General features: G+C 39.5%; 1 protein-coding gene across 8 annotated transcripts; it reads left to right on the top strand.

Moving 5' to 3' along the window:
* The first annotated feature begins 13082 nt into the window (after positions 1-13082).
* Positions 13083-21912, top strand: LOC107807001 (uncharacterized). 8 transcript variants are annotated; one of them, XM_075233444.1, is made up of 9 exons: positions 14287-14444; positions 14553-14965; positions 15081-15180; positions 15276-15332; positions 17034-17148; positions 19801-19880; positions 20696-20757; positions 20849-20945; positions 21448-21912. In XM_075233444.1, the coding sequence occupies exons 2-9, from the start codon at positions 14610-14612 to the stop codon at positions 21502-21504; spliced, it is 924 nt and encodes a 307-aa protein (XP_075089545.1). In that variant the 5' UTR covers positions 14287-14444; positions 14553-14609; the 3' UTR covers positions 21505-21912. The 8 variants fall into 8 exon arrangements, 5 of the variants coding, with proteins under 5 accessions (XP_016486764.1, XP_016486762.1, XP_075089545.1 ...); XM_075233443.1 differs by having other exon boundaries at positions 19798-19880; XM_016631275.2 differs by having other exon boundaries at positions 19798-19880; positions 21430-21912.
* The last annotated feature ends 264 nt before the right edge of the window (positions 21913-22176 follow it).

Raw genomic sequence — 22176 nt, 5'->3', positions numbered from 1 at the left:
GGCACTGAGAATCAAGTCGTTGATCATCTATCACGACTTGAGGGAGCTGAAAATGTAGTTGAGGTTAAGGAAATACTGGAAACTTTTCCAGACGAGCAGCTGCTCGCCACCACTTATCAGGAAGCACCATGGTATGCAGACTTTGCTAATTACCTGGCCAGTGGTATAGTTCCTCACGACCTTTCATCGGTCCAAAGGAAAATATTTTTTCGTGAAAGCCGCCAGTATTACTGGGATGAACCTTATTTATTTAGAATATGCCTTGATAATATGATCCGGAGATGCGTCCCAGAGATAGAGCAATTTTTTGTTTTGTAGGCTTGTCACGCATCGGCGTATGGTGGACACTTTGGAGGGGTTAGGACAACGGCAAAGGTGCTAGAGGCTGGATTCTTCTGGCCGACAGTGTTTAAAGATGCGCACCTATGGGTGAAGGGCTGCAATGAATGTCAGCGGACCGAGAACATTTCCCGACGCCACGAGATGCCCATGAACCCAATTCAAGAGGTGGAAGTGTTTGACGTCTGGGTGATTGACTTCATGGGTCCCTTCGTCAGCTCCTATGGCAATAAGTACATTATTGTTGCTGTAGACTATGTGTCCAAATGGGTGGAAGCTACGGCGTTACCCACCAATGATGCAAAAGTGGTGGTGGGATTTCTAAAAGAAGAACATATTCACCCGCTTTGGGATACCACGAGCAATTATCAGTGATGAAGGCACTTATTTCTGTAACAGAGCCTTTGAAAAGTTACTTGCTAAGTACGATGTGTGCCACAAGGTGGCTACTCCTTACCACCCGCAAATTAGTGAATAGGTTGAAGTGTTCAACAGATAAATCAAGAGTGTGTTAACCAAAACTGTGAACGCCACAAGAATTGATTGGGCGAGGAAGCTAGATGATGCACTCTGGGATTATAGAACTGCCTTCAAAACTCCAATTGGTATGTCACCATACAAGTTGGTGTTTGGGAAGGCCTGCCACCTGCCGGTGGAACTTGAACATAAAGCGTGGTGGGCATTGAAATAGCTGAACTTAGACATGGAAGCTGCGGGCACGTCAAGAGTCACTGAATTGCATGAGCTCGAGGAGTTCAGATATCTTGCTTTTGAGAGCACAAAATTGTACAAGGAGAGAATGAAGAGGATGCACGACCAGAACATTGTTGAGAGAAATTTCAAACCCGGGGACATGGTATTGCTATACAACTCAAGACTACGTCTGTTCCCAGGTAAACTTAAGTCACTATGGTCTGGACCATTTCGAGTAGTTGAAGTTTTCCCTTTAGGAGCTGTTGAGATTGCCACAGAGAATGACTTTCGTACATTCAGAGTCAATGGTCAAAGATTAAAGCCATATGTGGGCATGAGCGAGAAAAAGGAAGTGTCTGAGCTGCACCTGACTGAACCACAGAGGTCGAGCGAGCCTTAAATGCGCTCATCATGTGTCGTGCCGCGACGTTAAATCAGGCGCTGCGTGGGAGGCAACCCACGAAATTGTTGTAAGTGTAACACATTATATGGAAAAAAAATCAAAAAAATCAAACAACTGCCCAGACCGCGGTTCCACCGCGACCGCGGTCAAACTGCAGTCAGAGACCCCCTCTGAACTTCGTCTACCGCGGTTTGACCGCGACCGCGGCAGAATCGCGGTGGGAACCCCTCTCTGAACTTCATCTACCGCGGTTTGACCGCGACCGCGGCAGAACCACGGCAGACCCCGTCGGGCCCAGGTATGCAGAATTTTTTTTTAATTCACCCCCCCCCCCCCTTCTAATTCACCTAACCCTGCACCCACCCCAAAACAATTATTCCCCCTCCCTATTCAGAAACAGAATGCCCCCCACCCCAAAATAAAACCCAAATCCTCTCTTCTCTTTCTCTCTCAAATCCCTCCCTCACTCCCAAAAATAAAAAAAACCGCCATTGTTATCTTCTCCACACCTCCTCTCACCACTACCCACCCCTTCCAACCTTCATCAAGTAAGTGTTCTCTTCTTTTTTATTCTATTTCTTCCTCTAATTAGTGTAATTTAGTCTAAACTAGTTTAGTTAAACCTTAGGTAGTAATAGTGTAGATTTTCTTTCAATTTTTGCTTCTTCAATGTTTTTATTGTTGTATTTGCTTCTTGTGGATTTGTTTGGTGCTAATATGATTGGGTATTTCTTATACTTCGATTGTGGAGGTTGTTTAGATGATTTGGAGGCCTAGAAATAATTTTTGCGGTGTAGTTTGTTGGAGGGCCCTTTTTGGCCGAAATTTTGGGGCTTGTGATGCTATTTTGAGGCATTTTGTGCATATCCTAGGTTGTTGTGGTGTTGTATTTGATGAATGGTGGTGTTATATTTAACATGAATCACTTGAGGGAGTAAGTGTGGGGTGTTGTATGCCAGAATTTGTAAGAAAGTTGTGGGGCCATTGTGGAGGTTGTAACCTGGAACACCTCACTAGTTGGGGGTTTGGCATAGTGTATGAATGGAATAAATGGGGGATATTATTTGGTGCCATCGGGTGGTGAAGTCTGAGTAACCATCCGGCTGGCACGTGTAGGATATATTTGATGGTTCTCTTGTATTCTTTGCAGGTCATATGGCTCGTAAGAAGCAAAAGAGATTGGCAGGCACGTCCCAACAGCCTACATATGATGCCTCAAGGTTCGAATCAGAATTGGAAGAGGACGACTTTCATGCCAAGGCCTCAAAGAGCTTCATCCCTGAGATTCCGATTGACAGGGCAGCCCTCCGTGCAGAAAAGGAGGAGATGTATGAGGAAATCTGGCGGAGGGAAATGGAGTTCTAATTTGATGAACCTGAAACGGTGAACAGGATGCTTGTAAGAGAGTTCTACGCGAACTGCCCATTACATACGTTGCGGGAGGTGACTGTGCAGGGCAAATGGGTAGATGCCTCAGTTGAAACTATTCAACAGGTGTTGCGGCTGCCCCGGTTTACTGGTGACGTCGACTATTACTAGGACGCACCAGGAGTCACTTGGGATATTATGACTGATGCACTCTGCGCAGGGGGGCAACCAATCTGGATACGTGACCATATCAACCTGCACTCCAATTCATTCACCCATTTGGCTAAGTGTTGGCTCACTATCATTTGCAGCCGGTTCTTGCCCTCAGGCAACATGACTGACGTGAACTTCCAAAGAGCCCTCTTGACGTGGTGCTTCATCACAAAGAAAGATTTTGATGCGGCAAGACTTATTGGTGATGAAATGATCATACGGTCCCCGATGAGGTCAAAGGGATTCTACTTCCCCTCCCTAGTGACTACATTGTGCCTGCTGAAGAATGTCCCCACCAATCCTACTGATGGAGAGTTGCCCCCTAAAGAAGCTTTCAAAGCTTCGGGTATCAGAGTGGGAGGGGTGCATGCACCACCATTCAGATCGATGATGAGGATGATGACCCGGTTCCTATGGCACCATCTAGGAGATCCTATGACAGTGCTAGACCCTCTCGGCACCCCCATGCTGGGGCAGGCTTATCCAGATCACAGTCCACCCAGCCTATGTTGCGTACTATGGAGGAAGAGGTCGGGGATCTTCGCACCTCGGTGGAGGGCCTACACACGCGTATGGATGCCATGTCTCAGCGGCAGGCTAGGTCTGAGAGCCGGTTTATGTCCTGGTTCCGTGCTTTGGGGAGAGCTTGCCATGTGGACCCCAGCACCGTCTCCGACTCTGATTGAGGCTCAGGGAAGTCTTATTACCCTTCTACTCGTTATTTTTGATATGACATGGGGACATGCCATAATTTTTAAGTGTGGGTTGGGAGACTTGCTCGGGTAATGTATTGTAGTGTATATAGACATGGTGTATGTTGTGGTATTTGATTGGTGTTGTTGTGTATAGTTGATTGTACTCACATTAGAAGTAACTGACTTGGCCCAACGACGGACACTTGTCGACAGGTCTCTTGAGGGTCAAAGTCGGATTAAAAAAAATGTAGAGGACTCTTCCTGAGGACGGACCACTTGGACAGTACTCTTGAGGGAAGTAGTCCATGTAGTTTCTTTATTTTATTTTATTTTTTCTTTTTTAGGTAGTGTAGTAATTTTCCCTTGGTTTTCTTTTGACCACGGTTCTTTTCCAAGGGCTTTTCTTGAACCGTGTTAGGTAGATTTTTTGTTTGTAGTTTTAGGACCAAAATGGGTGAAGGCTAGAATGCAACCCTTGATGTACACACCTGAGAATAACAAAAACGAACATGAGGGTGCGACGTCTAGGCTCGTTTGTAGACTCGTAAATCTATGCCTTAATTTTGCACATCCTGTCTTGCTCGAACGCTCGTATGAGTGTGTTGATAAACTGATTCGGAATGAGTTACATGCCAAGTGTGTGTGAGCTATTACTTGTATTATGTGCTTGCATGTGATACCTAGAACTTGCCCTGTGTGTTTGCAAAGCGAAATAGAAGTTGTTTGGTTTTAGAGATGGTTGAGGCATTTCTTTGTGTAGCCTGTATATTTGTGAATCATCCTGTATATATTGCCATAGTTAACCCCTTTGAGCCTGAAGCCTGTTATTTGATAACCCTATAATGACCTATATCCCTGTGTTTGAATAGTTTGATTGTTTGAACCTGTACCTCCTAGAAGCACTTGAATTACTAAAGAACATACAAAAGTCAAAGTGTGGGGTGGTAAGGAAGTAGGAAAAAGGGGAATCAGGAAAGAAATACTTGAATGGTGCAATGGATTTGTAAAGGAAAGAAAAAAAAACAGTTGCACCTAAAGAAAAGTGGGGGTCACCTATGAACTAAAATGTGGAAGAACGAGTGGGCTGAACATGGAAATTGAAATAAAAAGAAGTGTGTATTAAAAGTACTTAGGGAGGCTAGTCACTATATCTAAATATATCCTACCCGTCCCTTAGCCTACATTACAACCAAATAAAGACCTCTTGATCTTTGACTGAATAGTTCGATTAGTAGAGTACTACACTAGAGGCAAGCTTATGGTGAGTCTGTGTGGCATGTGAATGTTCTTTGCTGAGAGTGAGTGAATTCTGCCTATCTTTGGTTCCTTGTTGCTTGAATTTAATGTGTGTGGAACTTCTCTCAGAATTATGATGTGAGGGTATGCGACTCAGGAAGAAAAAGTGAGTTTTCACCTCTATTAAAGTAACTAGAGTGAGTATGAGTGTGTCATGGTGTTAGAGTCTTCATCTGAGGCGTGACTGTTGCACTGCTTAGGTTGTTCCTTCATAATGGCGGGTGTGGCATAAAAAAATTGGGTAATGCATCGAACGATTAGGCCTAGAAGTGTGGTTTAACTTGCTCGAGGACGAGCAAAGGTTTAAGTGTGGGGTGTTGATAATAGGTGAATTTAACTATAATTAGGCCCTAAATAACCACCTTCTTGTATAGTTTGGATGATAAAAGTGATAACAAAATGCTCTTATTAGTGTTTTTCATGCTTTGCAGGTTATATATGACCAGAGAAGGCTATGGAGTACTTTTGGGATCAAATATGGAGAAAAAGAGGCCGATCGTAAAATTCCGTCAAGTAAACCACGCGAAACAGCTCAAGTCAGAACTGAAAGAGTACTATCGCGGTTCCACCGCAACCGCGGCAGAACCGCGGTAGAAGATCCGTGCAGACAAAGTGAGAATCAGAGAGCATGTTTGGTCGCGGCAGAACCGCGGCGGAGGCGGAGAACTTCAGGGACTAAAGTGCAAAATATGGGATTTTTAGCCCAAAACCCTATTTTAAACACTAGACTCCGCCCAAGAGAGGCATGTATTATTTTAGAGAGTACTTTGGCAAGAAGAACAAGTGTGAGAGATCACCCAAAACATCTTGGTTTCTTCTTCTCTTTATTTTTCTTGCAATTTTAATCATGAATATTTTCATAGTTTATTTACCCATAGTTATGAGTAGCTAAATCCTTTGTCTAAGGTTTTGATGGAACCTATTGGGGGATGAACTTCTTGTTTATGTGAATACAAATTGCTAATTTCAATCTTTATTTGTTCAACTTTGTGCATGTTGTAGTTAATTGACAGGATCCTCAATTAGTTGTGCCTATTTAGTGTGCATAACTCAGGAGAGAGTGCATATTTAGGTTATTGTTGAACAACAACACTCCCAAAGTATAAGAGGGATCTATAACTACGGGTTTAAAGGCGGGATTAGGGATAACGAAGTCTTGAGTGCAATCTAAAGTGAACCGTGTTAATTAGAGCTAGCTAGTGTATCTCGGGAGAGTGCATTGAGTATATTAATGTGATTACTCGGGAGAGATTTACGGTAAGATGAGCATTCATGGTTGATAGAGAGGTGTTGGTCAATTTGTATGAAGCATAAACAGAAGGGATTTCATCAATAGGGGAAGTCATTACCTTAGCATTTTCTCATTATTGTTTACAACCTTAGCATCCTTAGTTTACAGCTGTTTATTTACTTGCAATTTTAGTTATTGAAGACACCATCAACTGTGATTCAAACGTTTGGGGAAATTGGTTCTCAAGAGTTTAGTGGGTCTAAAGATAGTGATTGATAGGTTAACTCTCTGTGGATTCGACTCTAGGCAGAATACTCAAGTTATATTTGCATCGTCCGCATTATCCTTTTTATAAGGCATAGTTGGGCGTGATCAGTGGCCGATGCATTGAGCCGAAAGGCAGTGAGTATGGGGAGTTTGGCATATATTCCAGTTGGGGAGAGACCTCTTGCAGTTGATGTTCTAGCCTTGGCCAATCAGTTCGTGAGATTAGATATTTTGGAGCCCAGTCGGGTATTGGCTTGTGTGGTTTTTCGGTCTTCCTTATATGATCGCATCAGAGAGCACCAGTATGATGATCCGCATTTGCTCATCCTTAAGGACAGAGTTCAACATGATGATGCCAGAGATGCGACCATCAGTGATGATGGGGTGTTAAGGATGTAGGGCTGGATTTGTATGCCCAATGTGGATGGGCTTCGGGAGTTGATTCTGGAGGAGGCCCATAGCTCGTGGTATTCCATTCATCCGGGTGCCACGAAGATGAATCAGGATTTGAGACAACACTATTGGTGGAGACGAATGAAGAAAGACATTGTGGGATTTGTAGCTCGGTGTCTCAATTGTCAGCAGGTGAAATATAAGCATTAGAGACCGAGTGGCTTGCTTCAGCAGATGGTTATTCCCGAATGGAAGTGGGAGAGGATCACTATGGACTTTGTTGTTAGACTTCCACGGACTTTGAAGAAGTTCGATGCTATTTGGGTGATTGTGGATCGGCTGACCAAGTCCGCGCACTTCATTCCGGTGTGTACCACCTATTCTTCAGAGCGGTTGGCAGGGATCTATATCCGGGAGATTATTCGTTTGCATGGTGTCCCAATTTCCATTATTTCAGATAGGGGTACTCAGTTTACTTCGCAGTTTTGGAGGTCTGTGTAGCGAGAGTTGGGTACTTAGGTTGAGTTGAGCACAGCTTTTCACCCTCAGACGGACGGGCAGTCCGAGCGCACTATTCAGATATTGGAGGACATGTTGTGTGCCTGTGTCATTGATTTTGGAGGGTCATGGGATCAGTTTCTACCGCTTGCAGAGTTTGCCTATAACAACAGCTACCAGTCGAGTATTCAGATAGCTCCATATGAGGCTTTGTATAAGAGGCGGTGTAGATCTCCGGTTGGTTAGTTTGAGCCCGGTGAGGCTAGGCTATTGGGGACTGATTTGGTGCAGGATTCTTTCGAGAAAATGAAGGTGATTCAGGAGAGGCTTCGTACAGCGAAGTCGAGGCAAAAGAGTTATGCTGATAGGAAGGTTCGAGAGGTGTCCTACATGGTTGGCGAGAAGGTTCTGTTAAAGGTTTCACCCATGAAGGGTGTTATGAGATTCGGGAATAAAGGGAAATTGAGTCCTCGGTTCATTGGGTCTTTTGAGGTGCTTCGGAGGATTGGGGAGGTGACTTATGAGCTTGCTTTGCCACCCAGCTTGTCGAGTGTGCACCCGGTATTTCATATTTTGCTCCGGAAGTAAATTGGGGATCCGTCTCATGTTCTGGATTTCAGCACGGTTCAGTTGGATGATGATTTGACCTATGATGTGGAGCCAGTAGCTATTTTGGGTCAGCAGGTTCGAAAGTTGAGGTCAAAGGATATAGTTTCAATGAAAGTGCAGTGGAGAGGTCAGCCCATGGAGACTGAGCGGGAGATGCGGAGCAGATATCCTCACCTATTTGGGGCTTCAGTTATGTCTCTTGACTCGTTCGAGGATGAACGTTTGTTTAAGTTGGGGAGGATGTGATGACCCGGTCAGTCGTCTCATGAGTTACCGCTCCGTTTTTCCCATTTCTACTTCTTTATGCTTCGTTATCCGTGTTTTGTGGTATCGAGTTGGTCGGATCGAATCCGGAAGGATTTTGGTAAGGTATGAGATACTTAGTCTCTTTTAAGGAAGTTTGAGTTGGAAAAGTCAACCGGATGTTGGCTCGTGTGTTAGAGGGCCCGGATGCGAGTTTCGATGGTTCGGTTAGCTTCGGGGGGTGATTTGTGTCTTAGGAGCGCGATCGAAATGAATTTTGGAGGTCCCTAGTAGATTTAGGCTTGAATTGGCGAAGTTGATAATTTGGTGATTTTCGGTTGGTAGGAGAGATTTTTATATAGGGGTCGGAATGGAATTCCGAGAGTTGCAGTAGTCCAGTTGTGTCATTTGAGATGTGTGTGCAAAATTTCAGGTCATTCGGACGTGGTTTGGTTGGGTTTTTTATCGAAAACGTCATTTGGAAGATTTTAGAAAGTTTGGCTTGAATCCGATGTATTTTGGATGATTTAATATTGTTGAAGGTGTTTTGATGATTGGAACAAGTTTGAATAAGGTATTGGAATATGTTTGTGCTTTTGGTTGAGGTCTTGTGGGCCTCGGGATGATTTCGGGTGGTTAACAGGGAAGTTGAGATATATTGCAGCTACTGAACTTTGCTGCTTCTGGTGTTTTCGTACCTGCTGTTTGGGGACCGCAGGTGCGGCGCCACACATGCGGAAGGGGAGCCGCAGAAGCAGATTTGAGAGGAAGAGGCAGGAACCGCAGATGCGGTAATTGAACCGCACTTGCGGAGTCGCAGGTGCGTAGATTGGATCGCAGATGCGGAATTGGTCCGCTAAGTGATTTCCGCAGAAGCGGAGGATAGACCGCATATACGGTACCGTAGAAGCGAGCTTTTGACCGCAGATGCGGGTATCCCTGGGCAGAATGTATATATGTCTTCCTTCGCGATTTTTGAAGGGTTTCACCATTTTTAAACACGGATTCGGGAGCTTTGGGCGATTTTGAAGAGAGAAATCAAGGAGACTTCGTTAAGGTAAGGATTTTGGACCTAAAACACATTTCTATGGTAGTATTTTATGGATTAAGGTTGTAATTAAAGGAATTAAAGGGCTAAAAATGGAGGATTAGGGCTTGAGTTTAAGAGGCCTTTGAAGGAGGATTTGAGGGGTCATTTGGACTCTGATTTTAGTGTTCTTGATATGCATAGACTCGTGGGGACGAGGAATCTATTGATGTAAAAATTTCTGAATTTAGAGACGTGGACCCGGGGATCGGGTTTTGGTAATTTCGGGATTTTTGGTATTTTTCGATTGTTTTCGCTTGGGCTTCGTTCCCTTAGCATATTATGACGTCGTGATTCTAATTTTGGATAGATTCGACGCGCGTGGAGTCCAATTCTAGGGGCAAAGGCATCGTGGAGTCGTATTTTCACCGGTTTGAGGTAAGTAACCATTGTAAATCTGGAACTGAGGGTACAAAACCTCGGTATTCGACTTGTTTTGATAAACGCGGTGACACATATTCAAGGTGACGAGCGTATGGGCGTGCATCGATAGGGATTGTAACTTGGTCCGTCCCGTTGTGACTATTAAGTTGCGTATTTGATTTGGAAATATTATGTTATCCCATATCTTGGATATTTATATTGTATTATGGGTTGTATGCCATGTTTGTGGCCTTGTGCCGACCTGTAGCAACCCTTAGGGACATTTTGACTATTTTCACTTTACTTGCTAGAAGTATATCCTCAATCTTGTTTTACCCGTTTAAATGATTAAAACTGATTTTATCACTCTACTCCTAATTGTGAGGACTGTTTGGGCTGAGTTCCCTAATCTCTATTGATAAGCCCGAGAAGCTGTGAGGTTAATGACTGAGAGAGGTTGAGAACCTGATTGTGAGGATATTTGTATATATGTGAGTTATGGATTGGGCTGCACTCCGCAGCAATACTTATATGGATCGGGTTGCACGCCGTAACGATATACATATTGGATCGGGCTGCGTGCCGCAATGATATGACGATTGGGCTGTAGGAGCCCCTCCGGAGTCTGCACACCCCCAGTGAGCGTAGTCGACTATTATATGTGGAACGGGCTGCACGCCACAACGGTTACTATGATTTCTACTATTTTGAGATACTAATGAGCCGAATGCTGAAAGTGAGTACTGTGATGAGAGTTAAGTCACGAGTGACTGAGAGGCTGCCCGAGGGTCCATATTCTGAGTGATTCCCTCCCCGAGAGGCCTTGTTGTGATGTTTTCACTGATTTCACTCTGCTTTTAAATAAGCCTCTGTTTGATAAGCCGCTAAGTATTTGATTTCAAATGCTTAAACTGGAAACGTGATTTTATAACGAAAATGGATATTAAACGGTAAAGATGACCTGATATTCTGTTGATTATTCAGCTAAACTGCCCGTCACTACTTTCAGTCCTTATTTACTCTAGTTACTTACTGATTTGGCGTACTCACGTTACTCCCTGCACCTTGTATGAAGATCCAGGTGCCCGAGCGGCCGAGTGAGGGTTTTCAGCTGTTCAGTAATTGACGGAGACTTCGAGGTAGCTGCATGGCATCCGCAGCCCTGTTCTCTCCCTCTTATCTTATTATTTTTCCGCATTTCCTAGACTATTGATGTATTAGGTATTCAGACTTATATTAGAGGCTCTAGACTCGTGACACCAGATTGTTGGGGCTGTGTAGTTTATTGTTATTTTGACTTTCTGCATATCGTTGTTGCCTTAACGCTTATAATGAATTTGATATCTAAAACTTGCGTTAGAAAATGGCTTAATGTTATTAGAAAGAGGGTTGTGGTTATTGATTAGTTGGCTTGCCTAGTAATGTGATAGGCGCCATCACGACCGGTATTTGGGGTCGTGACATCCGTATAGCAAGAGTGAATCACGTATTATACAACTAAAGCTGAAATCCTTAATAATATGTGCTAACCGCGTAGTTTTATGATGATAAGCATTTTTTATCATGATTGTGTATGTTTTGTGATAAATGGACAAAAGTGTATGATTTTGAGTGTATTTTCATCTCATTTGTCGTAGGAGTTGCGGGAAATTACATGATATTTAAAGTGAATTATCATCATTACTTGCTTCTTATTTGTAGGCATGAGCTTGAATGATAATGGAGCAAAAGATATCAAATTATTGCAAAAAGGAGAAAATTAAAGACTGGGAGCTCGTTTATTCTCGTGTGTGGCACGAAAACGGACACGAAAAGGGAGAAAAGTGAAGGCACAAAAACAGCGAAGCGAAGCAAAGGCACGGATTGCTTCGCGGAACGGAAGAATTTCAAAAGCTAAATTCGCATTGGGATAAAATCATAATATAATTAATCCTGAAATTAATTATTCCGAATTTCAATTCCGACCATGCGTACAAGTCATAATACCTGAAGTGAAGCTACTTATGGCCTCGAACCGTTGAATGACGCACTAGAGCTCAAAATGACCGGTCGAGTCATTAGAATTATTGCCTGTAATAACAAATTTTTGAGATTATTTATTTACTTATAATATTAACTATTAAGTAAATTTGTTCATGTCCTTATTCATAATTTGATGCTTAAAGCTCTTTCTAAAAAGCTTGGTCAAATACAAATTATTGCTCAAAAGTACTTTTCAGAGTGATTAGCCAAACGCAAACTGCTTCTCTTCAAAAGTATTTTTTTCAAAAGCACTTCTCAAAATAAGCTGATTTCTTGAGCTTGGCCAAACAGGCTAATAGTTTGATTCTGTGTTGTTTATCACCCCATCATTAGGGAATCAACAAATTTACCCCTAGTATTCCATAAGCCCATTATGTTAAAGCATAATTGTCATCGTCGCTATTGGATATACAATTCTCTTTCTTCTTGTATCACTGAATTGATTTATTGATAATGATTTAACTGCATTGCGACTGCATATAAACCGTGAAGTTAATTTCCTATGAGTTTTAATTTATTTATTGAAATTGTGTAAGAAACATACAAGTTTTGTGTTTTGTACTTGGCTCAATCAGAACCTAATTGTGACATGTGATGACAGACTGTGTTTAAGAGTGAAATGAAGGATATTTTTGGGGAGGATGATCCGTATAGCAAGAGGTGAATCACGTATTATAAATCTGAAATTGAAATCCTTAATAATATGTGTTAACCGCGCCACATATTTAAGGTAGTTTGACAATGATAAGCATTTGTTGTCGTGATTGTATATGTTTTGTTAGAAAGTTATTAATAATTTTTGAAATACTAGTTCTATTGCTATTTTTTTACATGACTAGGAAATTTTTTTAATATCTAATTAAGGACGAAGAGATTTTAACTATTTCACCGCATGATGATTCATCATTTGAGGTACAAATTTATAGCACTTATTTCACTTGCCTAAATAACCTAAGTGCTAATCTAAGTCATTTTCATATTAAACATGTTAGTCCTATTACATTATAGTATAAAATTACTACTAAGGGCTCATTTGGTACAAGGGATAATTAATTTGAAGATCAAATTTAAAATAAGTGTATCTCATATTTGGTTGGGATAAAATCATAATATAACTAATCATGAAATTAATTATTCCGAAATTGTAATAATTCTTCGCTATAGGAGGATAATCATGAGTCCGCACAACAAAGTGAAATAGGGAAAAGTCACAAAAAAGAAATTGTCAACAATTATTGCATCACCTGCTTATTGGGACTCGCACTTTCTGCTGCTGTTATTCAAGATCTGTGGCCACAATAGAACAAAACCAAAAAAGTATCATCCAATTATTTATTTTGCACACTTCCCATTGCTCATCTTATTCTTATACCTTATTGGTGGAGAGCCAGCTACAAACAGTAGAAGCATAGTAGTAAGCAACCGAGGTTTATGTCTACACCACTTTGCTTATTTTACTACTAGGTGGTTGATATTAAATTAAAAAACTAAGGTAAAAAAGCATTGTTTCAAAAGTATGGAGATTATTGAGGGAGAGCATATAGTTTATTAGAGTTTACCTACATTAGTTTCCGTTGGTGAAGTTTTATTGGCTTATGAGTTATGATTTTTATACCAGATTGTGTCAAACTTACGAAAAATGAGTCTTGACGTAACTGGTAAAGTTGTTGTCATGTGATCAGAAGATCACATGTACGAGTCGTGGAAACAATTCTTGCTAAAATGCAGGGTAAGACTGCATACAATAGACTCTTGTACACCACGCAGAGCGGAAGCTTAATACACCGAACTACTCTTATGTATGTATAGTTAAATGAGAAAAATTTATGTGTAATTAAATACATGTAATTATATCTATTGGTTTGACGTTAATACTGAATGATAATAAGTAAATACATTATACATTTAGATCATTTATTAGGTAATTACAAATAAGTAGTAATAATTGGTAATAAATAAAAATGGTAAATAACCTATCTCAAGTTTAAAATTCTCATATAGTGTAATTTTTTTTTTAAAATATTAGTGTATATAATTAGTAGAGTCGTAAATATTCCTTAATCAGGAGTTTTAATTTGAACCATGTAAAATTATAATTTCGTAAGGACCGCTTTACCCTCTAAGTGTTATTTAACGGTGTAGATCTAGAGCCCGTTTGGACATACAATTTTTTTCCCTTTTTTTCAAAAAAAATTCACCCTTTTCCGAAATCAGCGTTTGTTCATAAAATTTCAAAATTTCACTTGAAGATGTATTTTGAAATTTTTTAAAATTTTGAAAAACTCCAAAAGGCTGTTTTTCAAAATTTTCAATCAAATCACTCATAAAACTTAAAAAACAATCCAAACTGAAATTTATGTCCAAACACAACTCTATATTTCAAATATCATTTTAACTTATCTTAAAATCCATGAGTAAAACCAGTGGTCTTGATCTTATTTTTAATTTTTTTTTTAAAAGAAAAGCTAGACTAGATAAATAAAAACTTCAACAAGGTATCTTCTTTTTCCTTTCTGTCTGTTCTCTTACTGTGTACATATATACCATTTCTTGATTCTTTGAGGTTGGGGTTTTATGCTTCAGCAAGTGGCTGAGCTCAGTAATGGGTAAACTTGTGAAGCAATGTAATTTAATCAACAAAGATACAAATTCCCAAGTGGGGTCCATTTCTTGAAGTTGATTTTTCACCTTAGTGAAGGAATCTTGGTCAAATGATTCATCTTGGTACTGTATAATCTTGTTTATTGCAACCCTTTTACTGTATTGGAATAAAGTTTGGATTTTTATTTGGGATTTTGAAGCTCTGATTTTAGTTTTGCTTTTCTTTAGTAGCTTTGTGTGGATTCAAGGAGTTTAGATAAATATCTTGGAAATATCTTTATTCAAGAAATGGCTGCAGATGATTATCACCAGCAGCAAGCTTTATCATTTCAATCAGGGGCAATTAGCAACACATCATCCCAAATGATTTTGATGAGTGATTATTATAGTCAGTTTGGGATGAATAATTTTAGTGTAAATAATAGTGGTGTAGGACATGTAGGTGGAGGGATGTTATTTTCAGGGAATCCAACAATGGTAACCAGCAACAATAACACTAGCATCAATAGTCCAAGAATTAGTCAGTATGGAGGTTGTTCAGGTTCTTTTCTTATAGATTCAGTGCCGGGGCTTAAGCACGACTCGGGGCTAGCAGCTGAGTGGACGGTCGAGGAACAGTACAAGCTCGATAAAGGACTTATCAAGTAGGTAGTTTATTCCCGGTCTCTGAATGAATATAGATGCTTTGATGTTTGTGTCTATCTGATGTTTGTGACAAAATTATATATATTAACCTTAAAAAGTTTTTCTTGATGATAGGTTTGCTAACGAACCCCGGATACTGAAATATATTAAGATTGCAGCCACACTCCGGGATAAAACTGTACGTGATGTTGCAATGAGATGTAGGTGGATAACGGTGAGGTTCTGAATCTGTTATTATTTGTGATGAATTCTTCTCTTTTCATTTGTCTTAAATATTTCTTACTTATGTTTTTAGTGATTGTTTGTCAGAGAAAGCGAAGGAAACAGGAAAACTATAGTTTGGGAAAGAAATTGAAAGATAGGAAGGTATGCCATCCTCTACTTTACTTCTTTTCATCCTTTTCGTCCCTTCCCTTTATCTTGTATGGTATTATGAATTACATTGATTTGCTTATGATCAGACATAGTGAGTGGAGTATTTTGTTTATCCAGTTTCTTGAATATGGGAGTTTTTAAAAACTGTTGATTGTAACTTTTATGTTTGCAGTTTTTTAGTCATGGTAGTTTGAAGAAACATTCATGCCGTCACATGTAATTTTACTGTTCTGACCAAGTACTACAGCTTATTACCTACGTGCCATCTTTATTTCCAGCTAAGGGAGAAAGGAAGTTTGACAACATTAGGAGAGAATTTTATATGAAGGAGATAAAAAGGATAAATACTTTTCATAGCAACGAAATGGAGCAAAGTAGCGAAGATAGGGGGTTTAGGGATAAAAGTTTGATAGTGCGTACAAGGGTTTGTTATATTACTTGTTGTGGAAATATTGCTGGTTCCGTTGACCTTTACAAACAGGTGATCCCGGTTAAATATGCAAAAGCTGATCCTTGGTGCACTAACCAGTAATATTCACACGGAGTTGTATTGTGACACATTCGTTTCAAGCACTTGTGTTACAGTAAGTTTTGGAAGAAGCTAAAGTTGTGGCATTGTACATGGATATAATAGTATCATCTTAAATGTGAATTTACACAATTGTTTAGTTTCTCCAGGAATACTAATGCTGCCATTGCACAGTACAAAACAGATGGTGGCTGGCGCGGTGGCGGAGCCAGGACTTTTACCAAGGGGATTCAAAATACAAAAAAATTAATATTCCGAAAAGTCAAGGGGATTCAATCTCTACTATATATACATAAAAAATATTTTGACCTTGTATATATAATTGCGAACCCACAAACATCAAATCCTGGCTTCGCCTCTGGGACCACTCACTGCAAGATAGGGCATAAAGTTCTTTCTTCATCAAACATCTCCTAGATTCGTTGGCCTTGGAAGATTATCTGGAGGAAGAAAACACCTCTTAAAGTGGTTAGGTTTGTTGGATTGTCACATTTGATGCTTGTTTGACAATCAAATCTGCAAAAGAGGAGATTTTAGCGTGTAATAGGTGTAATATATGAGTTGTATAGTGAAGATACAACCCATCTGTTGCTACACAGTGTAGTGGCAAGGCAGCTATGGAGTTGTTCCAGCTTGCCCTTTTTTTGGTGATTTCCCAGTATGGAAACCAGAGGTGTTTGAAGACAAAGCTGAATTAGTTGATAAACTTTAATACAAATGCTTGTGCTTTTTTGGCGTTTTGGTGTAACTTGTTAAATGCACATGAATTGAGTATTCTTATAGGTTTTCATCTCCTCTGGATGTTAACGGGGAGCAACTCTTTGCAACTATACAGTTTCACGACCTACTCTCTGCTGGCTTTTAATGAATAATTTTGTTTAAGATGTAATCCACTAGATATGTATCTTTTTGAAATGTTGCATCTGCTGCAGGAAAATTTCTGAACAGCGATATTTCAGATCACTAATGAACTCTATCTTTAAAAAACACTTTCTGAAGGTTCATGTAATCTTCCCTAGTTTCAGTATGTCATGGCATTTAATCATTGATCATCTCTTTATGCATGTCTATTGGTATGTTTCTATCTGCATGCGTGTTTCTTTACTCATTTTTTTATCACATTGATTGAGAGAAAACACATTACACATTTAATGCTTCTTCAGGATAAATCAGCGGAAATGTCCTCAAAGAGTAGTGCATCTGCTTCACTTTTGAGCTTGACGCCATATTCTCTCCCCATAAATCATCATAACCATGCTGATGTTTTGTCAACTGGAGGTTAGTCTCATATGTTCATCAATAGGAACCTATTCTTTTTTGCCAAAAGAACAAAGTTGTAATATGATACTCATTTTCTGATTATGTCTTAAGTAAACGAACTTGCATCCATTATCTCATAACAGATGATTTCTTACCTAATGCAAGCAAGTAATGTTTCTGGTTGACGGTATATGTCTTATTCATTCTGGTATTGGATGAACAGCATTCTGCAACCGTGAGAGTTTATGAGTATCATTTTAATATGCTTCTTTTCTATTGTGTGATGAAATCCAAGAACAGTTTATTTAGTTAGTTGCTTAGCTTTAACTAAGGAAAGACAATCAAACGAATACCAATTGTACCCTGTAGGAAAGTGATTAGGACGTTATTTTTTGTTAATATGTTGGAGATCGGCAGCAAGAGAAAATATTAACTCTTAATACAATATGCCTGTTGCGTACTTGATAAACATCACTTTTATGTGTAATTACAAATAAACAAAAAAATTCCATTGTGTTTTTTTGGCCCCTTTATTTGAATACAAGAAGCGCCCAAGTACCATAAGCTTATGGCTATGACCCCTTTGGTGCCTTTTGTTAAAAATAACATTAAATAAATTCCATTGTGTTTCTTTGGCCCCTTTATTTTCAGATTTTTATACTCCAGACATCCCATACATCAACTCAGAAGTCCCAAGTCCCACCCATACCCCATCGTGCAACCATATAAATCAACTTTTTTTTTTGATAACCCATATACATCAACTTAACACCGGAATAATATTAAATACGGATCAAGTGGATCTTTGAGCTCTTTCTTCCATCCATCATACTTCCCTGGGGTTGACACCATGCTCAAGTCTACTGCTCAATTTCTTGCTTTGATTTCTTTATGCTTCGATGCTGTGATCTTCTTTTGTGTCCACTATCAATAGTGTCACTCCGTGTCCAGCTGTCCAACAAATCTTGAGTTCTTCCTGCTGGTTTATTGCCTCTCGTGCCTTTTTGCGATCTTATTTTGTGTCCCTTATCCACTGTATCTTAAAGCTTTTGCGGCTGAGATCATCTTTTGTGGACTCAGCTGTCCCACAAATCTTCAGTACACCAGGCTGGTTTATTGTATACATCCCTTGTTTCAAGTTAATTGTTATCACATCTTTCTTAATCACGTTAGCGTTTATTTGTGAGAACTTTTCGTTTCGAATAAGTTCTCTTAAGGAAGTCTTTTTTCAAGATTTCTTTTCCCTTGTGCACTTTCTTTGATGTCTTCTATAAGAAGATATGCCACGAGCTTTGCACTATTGAAGGTTCTGTATGAAAGCTGCTTGCGTAGCTTTTTCACAGGTCCTTTTCGTCTTTTGGAGGTTCTAGAAAAATCCTTTTTACCTTCTTTTTTTTTTGTTTTGAAAAATTGTATGGGATGCTGAAATTTGCTTAGTTGCTAGAAGGTTCTTGTCATGATCAAGGCCCAACTGGCAAGGTATTTTCCGCTTTGGCCGACTGCTCTAGGAGTCTAGGTCACCTCAAGGCTTTCGGGACTCCTTAAAATGTCCTCTTGGGCTTTAACCCGAAAGACACCTCGACAGTTGATCCTGAACTCGCTCTTATATGATGCGTAACTTTCTCTCCCATTCTAATGTGGGATTTTCTAAGGTAAGTTACATAGGAAGTTCAATGGCCAACAGTCCTTTGGCTGTTACACTCACTCCACCCCTTTAGGGACTCAACGTCCTTGTTAGTTCGCCCCACCACCGTACTCAGGAAGCTGTCAACTCGGATACCTGTCACGACCCAGACCCAATTGTCAAGGTATTGTCTGCTTTGGCCTACTCTAGGCCACCTCAAGGGTTTTGGGCCTCACGGGTTTGTCTTTTTGAGTTAAACATCGACAGTTGAATCCTAAACTCACCCTTATATGGCCTCTAACTTTCCCCTCTCATTCCAATGTGGTTTGCCTAAAGTAAGTTTCACAACGAACTCCCTTTTGTTCAACCGCCAGTGGTCCATGGGTTGTTACACTCCTCAAATACGCTGTTCGCTATTGCCTAATTTTCTTGCATAATTCATTCATCACTTTCTTGATGAAGTGAAGGAGATGACAAAAGGTTTTCTTGTCTGTTTTCATTTGAATTGGGAAGGAAGGTTTTAAATAAGAAAAATTGGGATCTCACAAGTTGACTTAACAAGTGTTTAAGTGTGGGCTGCACAACTTCCCTTGTAACCTAACTTAGCGAAACATGGTTTTATAAAAGGATATATAGAGGAGTGGAAGTGTGATATTTTACTTGTTTTGGAGAAAGGAGCCCTATGTTTATAAGTTTCATAAGGTTTTAATTGACAGGATTTCGCAATTAATCCGGAGCTATTTGACAAATTTATGTACATAAGCACCTAAAGATGCAGAGTAGTGCAATGCCTTAAGGTTCTTCCCAGATTACCAACGCATGTTGCTTGACCAATTTATATGCAAGCACTACAAGATGTCATTTATTATGATTTGGTAGAAGTCTTGCTAAAACTACCAATTAATCTTTTTCTCTGCTAATTTATCAAAAACAATGATTATCTACTGTGCTACTCTCTATATCCTTCTGTGCTTTTGGTTTTGCATCTTGCATTGTTTAGTGCGGCATTGGCTCTAATTGTATAAATGGTTTTTTGGTTTTAGCAGCACTACTTGGAACGAGGCGTCTATTGGAAGAAAATAATCAGGCCCTCAATAAAATTTCAGCTAACTTCTCAACGTTCAAGGTATTAATCTCAACCTCTTGTTTATAGAGAACTTATCATAAAGGTTTTATACACTTACGAAATAGCCTCTTTTCCCCTATTTCCTTTGGATGCACTGACGAGGTTCCTATTGGTATAGAAGATTGGGTATCTTTGATAAAAAAATCATGTCCTTTTGTAAGGTTTTCTACTTTTTGGTATACTTCTTGTATATGGGCGCACATTTGCTCTTCTTTTAATGAAATTTATTATTTTTTCTAAAAAAACAGTTCAACATAACAGATAATTGGAGGAGAAACAGAATAACCAAATATGAATTTGCTGTTGAAGGACTTCGGATAGGTTTCTCGGAATGTCAGTGACTTTCTGATATTTTACTAGAGGTGATATTAATAGTGATAGTCCATCAAGGAAAAAAAGAAAAGTTGGGCTCCTTAATACTGGCAAGAAAAGAGCTCGGACAGACACTGAATGACACATTTATTGGCTGAATGTTATTACCATATCCTATGTTTGTCAGTATCCATTGTTCTGAAATTCTAGATCTGAATGATACTGGTCATAAAAAGAACAGGTGCCATTGCCATCTTTAGGCCTTTCCTTTGTTAGCTTTGATAGTCCTAGTGTTAGTTCAAACAGAATGGTGATACCATTGAAATAATAGACCTAAGTAGAAAACTAATGTGGGAATTGGATGAGGTGTCTATAATCCCGTAAAAGTAAAAATAAAGAAACTGGAATCATTTGTTACCTTTTCATGTTTTTTCTTTTTTGTTTCTGTTGTGACTTTGGAAATTTTCTATACTGATATCTGATGTCAATATGTAAATGAGCAGTTGCAGGACAACATTGATCTCTTTTTCCAGACGAAGAACAATTTAAGTGCGATTTTAAATGAGTAATCCAACTATCCTTTCTATTAATCGCCATGCTGAATTTTAGTTGTCCTGCAATTTTCATATAATATTACCATTGTTATGCCATTTCAGCATGGGAAATATGCCCGGGATTATGAGCCAAATGCTACCACTTCCGGTCTTCTTGAATGAGGAGCTTGCTAGTAGTCTTTTGCCCAGTCCAGCTCAGGTAATCTCACTTCTTGCACGCTCTTTAGGCGCAAGGTTCTATTCTTATGCCATATAACTATAGTTAACTCCAGAGCTTGATTGAATCGCTTTTTCTGCAAATTCCACCATATTATTAGAATTGCCCCGTTATAAATATAACTAAAAAGAACTTCTGTACGATCATATCATAATTCCACCATATTAGAATTACCCCGTTATAAATATAACTAAAAAGAACTTCTGTACGATCATATCATATTTGCCAGGCGTTCAGCTACAGTGGGGGAGCTAGAGAGCAAGGTGTGGGTTCGGCTGAGCCCTGTAACCAAGCTCTGTATTTTCCTTAAGAAATTCATTTAAAATATAAAACTTATTAATTTAGAAACCAGTAACTTAAAAAGGTTCGAATCCTCCACCCATAAGCTTCAATTCGTAGCTCCGCCTCTGATCATTTACGTTACTCCTGAAACAAAATTTATTCCAACGTGTCATGATTCTGACAGATTCCTCTGTTTTCCCAGCCCATGATGTTTGGCTGCAGAAGTGGAATCAAGTTGAAACAGGAGCCAGCGTGTTGATAGAGGATGCTCGGTGCTCAGTTTGGGTTATTGGCGTAAAGTACAGAATTTTAGTGTAAATGTATAAAAGGCTGGCTGTACTTACAGGACCTGGCCGATGATAAGAACGTTCATCAAAATTCTTTTTTCGGAAGCTGAATATCTGAACAAAAAGCACCAGGAAATAATAGCCTCGCTATCATTCCATATCAAGGCGAAGTCTGTATCAGATAATGCAGTTAGAAGCTTAAGATCATGTTTCAACTTTCCGCGTTGTAAATTCAATGGACAAATATAATTTTTGGAATCATCCTTTAGTTTTGTAATGTGTTAACTGTCTCTTGCCTTGTTTTTTTTAATTTGTTGTAAAAGACAAATTATTGAGTATTGGATTGAAATGAACTCAAGTATAGCAGAATGGAACCACAAGACTCTTTCAATAGATAGCAAAGTTGTGTTCAGAAATTCCTCAACTTGTACAACAAAACTCCCTGCCTTTCGTTTTTTGTACAAATTATCCTCTAGTTTCTGTCTTTTTGGTTGGGTTTGTCTTTGTCTGTTAAATTGTGAGTTGTGTTTATCCTTTTTCCCTTGCCCCTTCAATTATACAGGTCATGAGCTGTACATAGATGAAAAACAAAAACCATAAAAATATTCTTGATGATAATTCTATTTCATACTCCCTCCATCCGA

The sequence above is a fragment of the Nicotiana tabacum genome, chromosome 16 (assembly GCF_000715075.1).
Source record: "Nicotiana tabacum cultivar K326 chromosome 16, ASM71507v2, whole genome shotgun sequence".
NCBI lineage: Eukaryota > Viridiplantae > Streptophyta > Magnoliopsida > Solanales > Solanaceae > Nicotiana > Nicotiana tabacum.
Note: the sequence above shows the minus strand (reverse complement) of the source record. Positions and strands in the feature narration are given on the sequence as shown.

Bases quoted from the DNA above. Each gene is read 5' to 3' on its own strand.
- LOC107807001 (XM_016631275.2), top strand. From the start codon at position 14,610: ATGGCTGCAGATGATTATCACCAGCAGCAAGCTTTATCATTTCAATCA. The intron at 20,758-20,848 runs GTAATCCAACTA...ATGCCATTTCAG, and splicing joins TTAAGTGCGATTTTAAATGA to CATGGGAAATATGCCCGGGA. The intron at 20,946-21,429 runs GTAATCTCACTT...TGATTCTGACAG, and splicing joins TTTTGCCCAGTCCAGCTCAG to ATTCCTCTGTTTTCCCAGCC.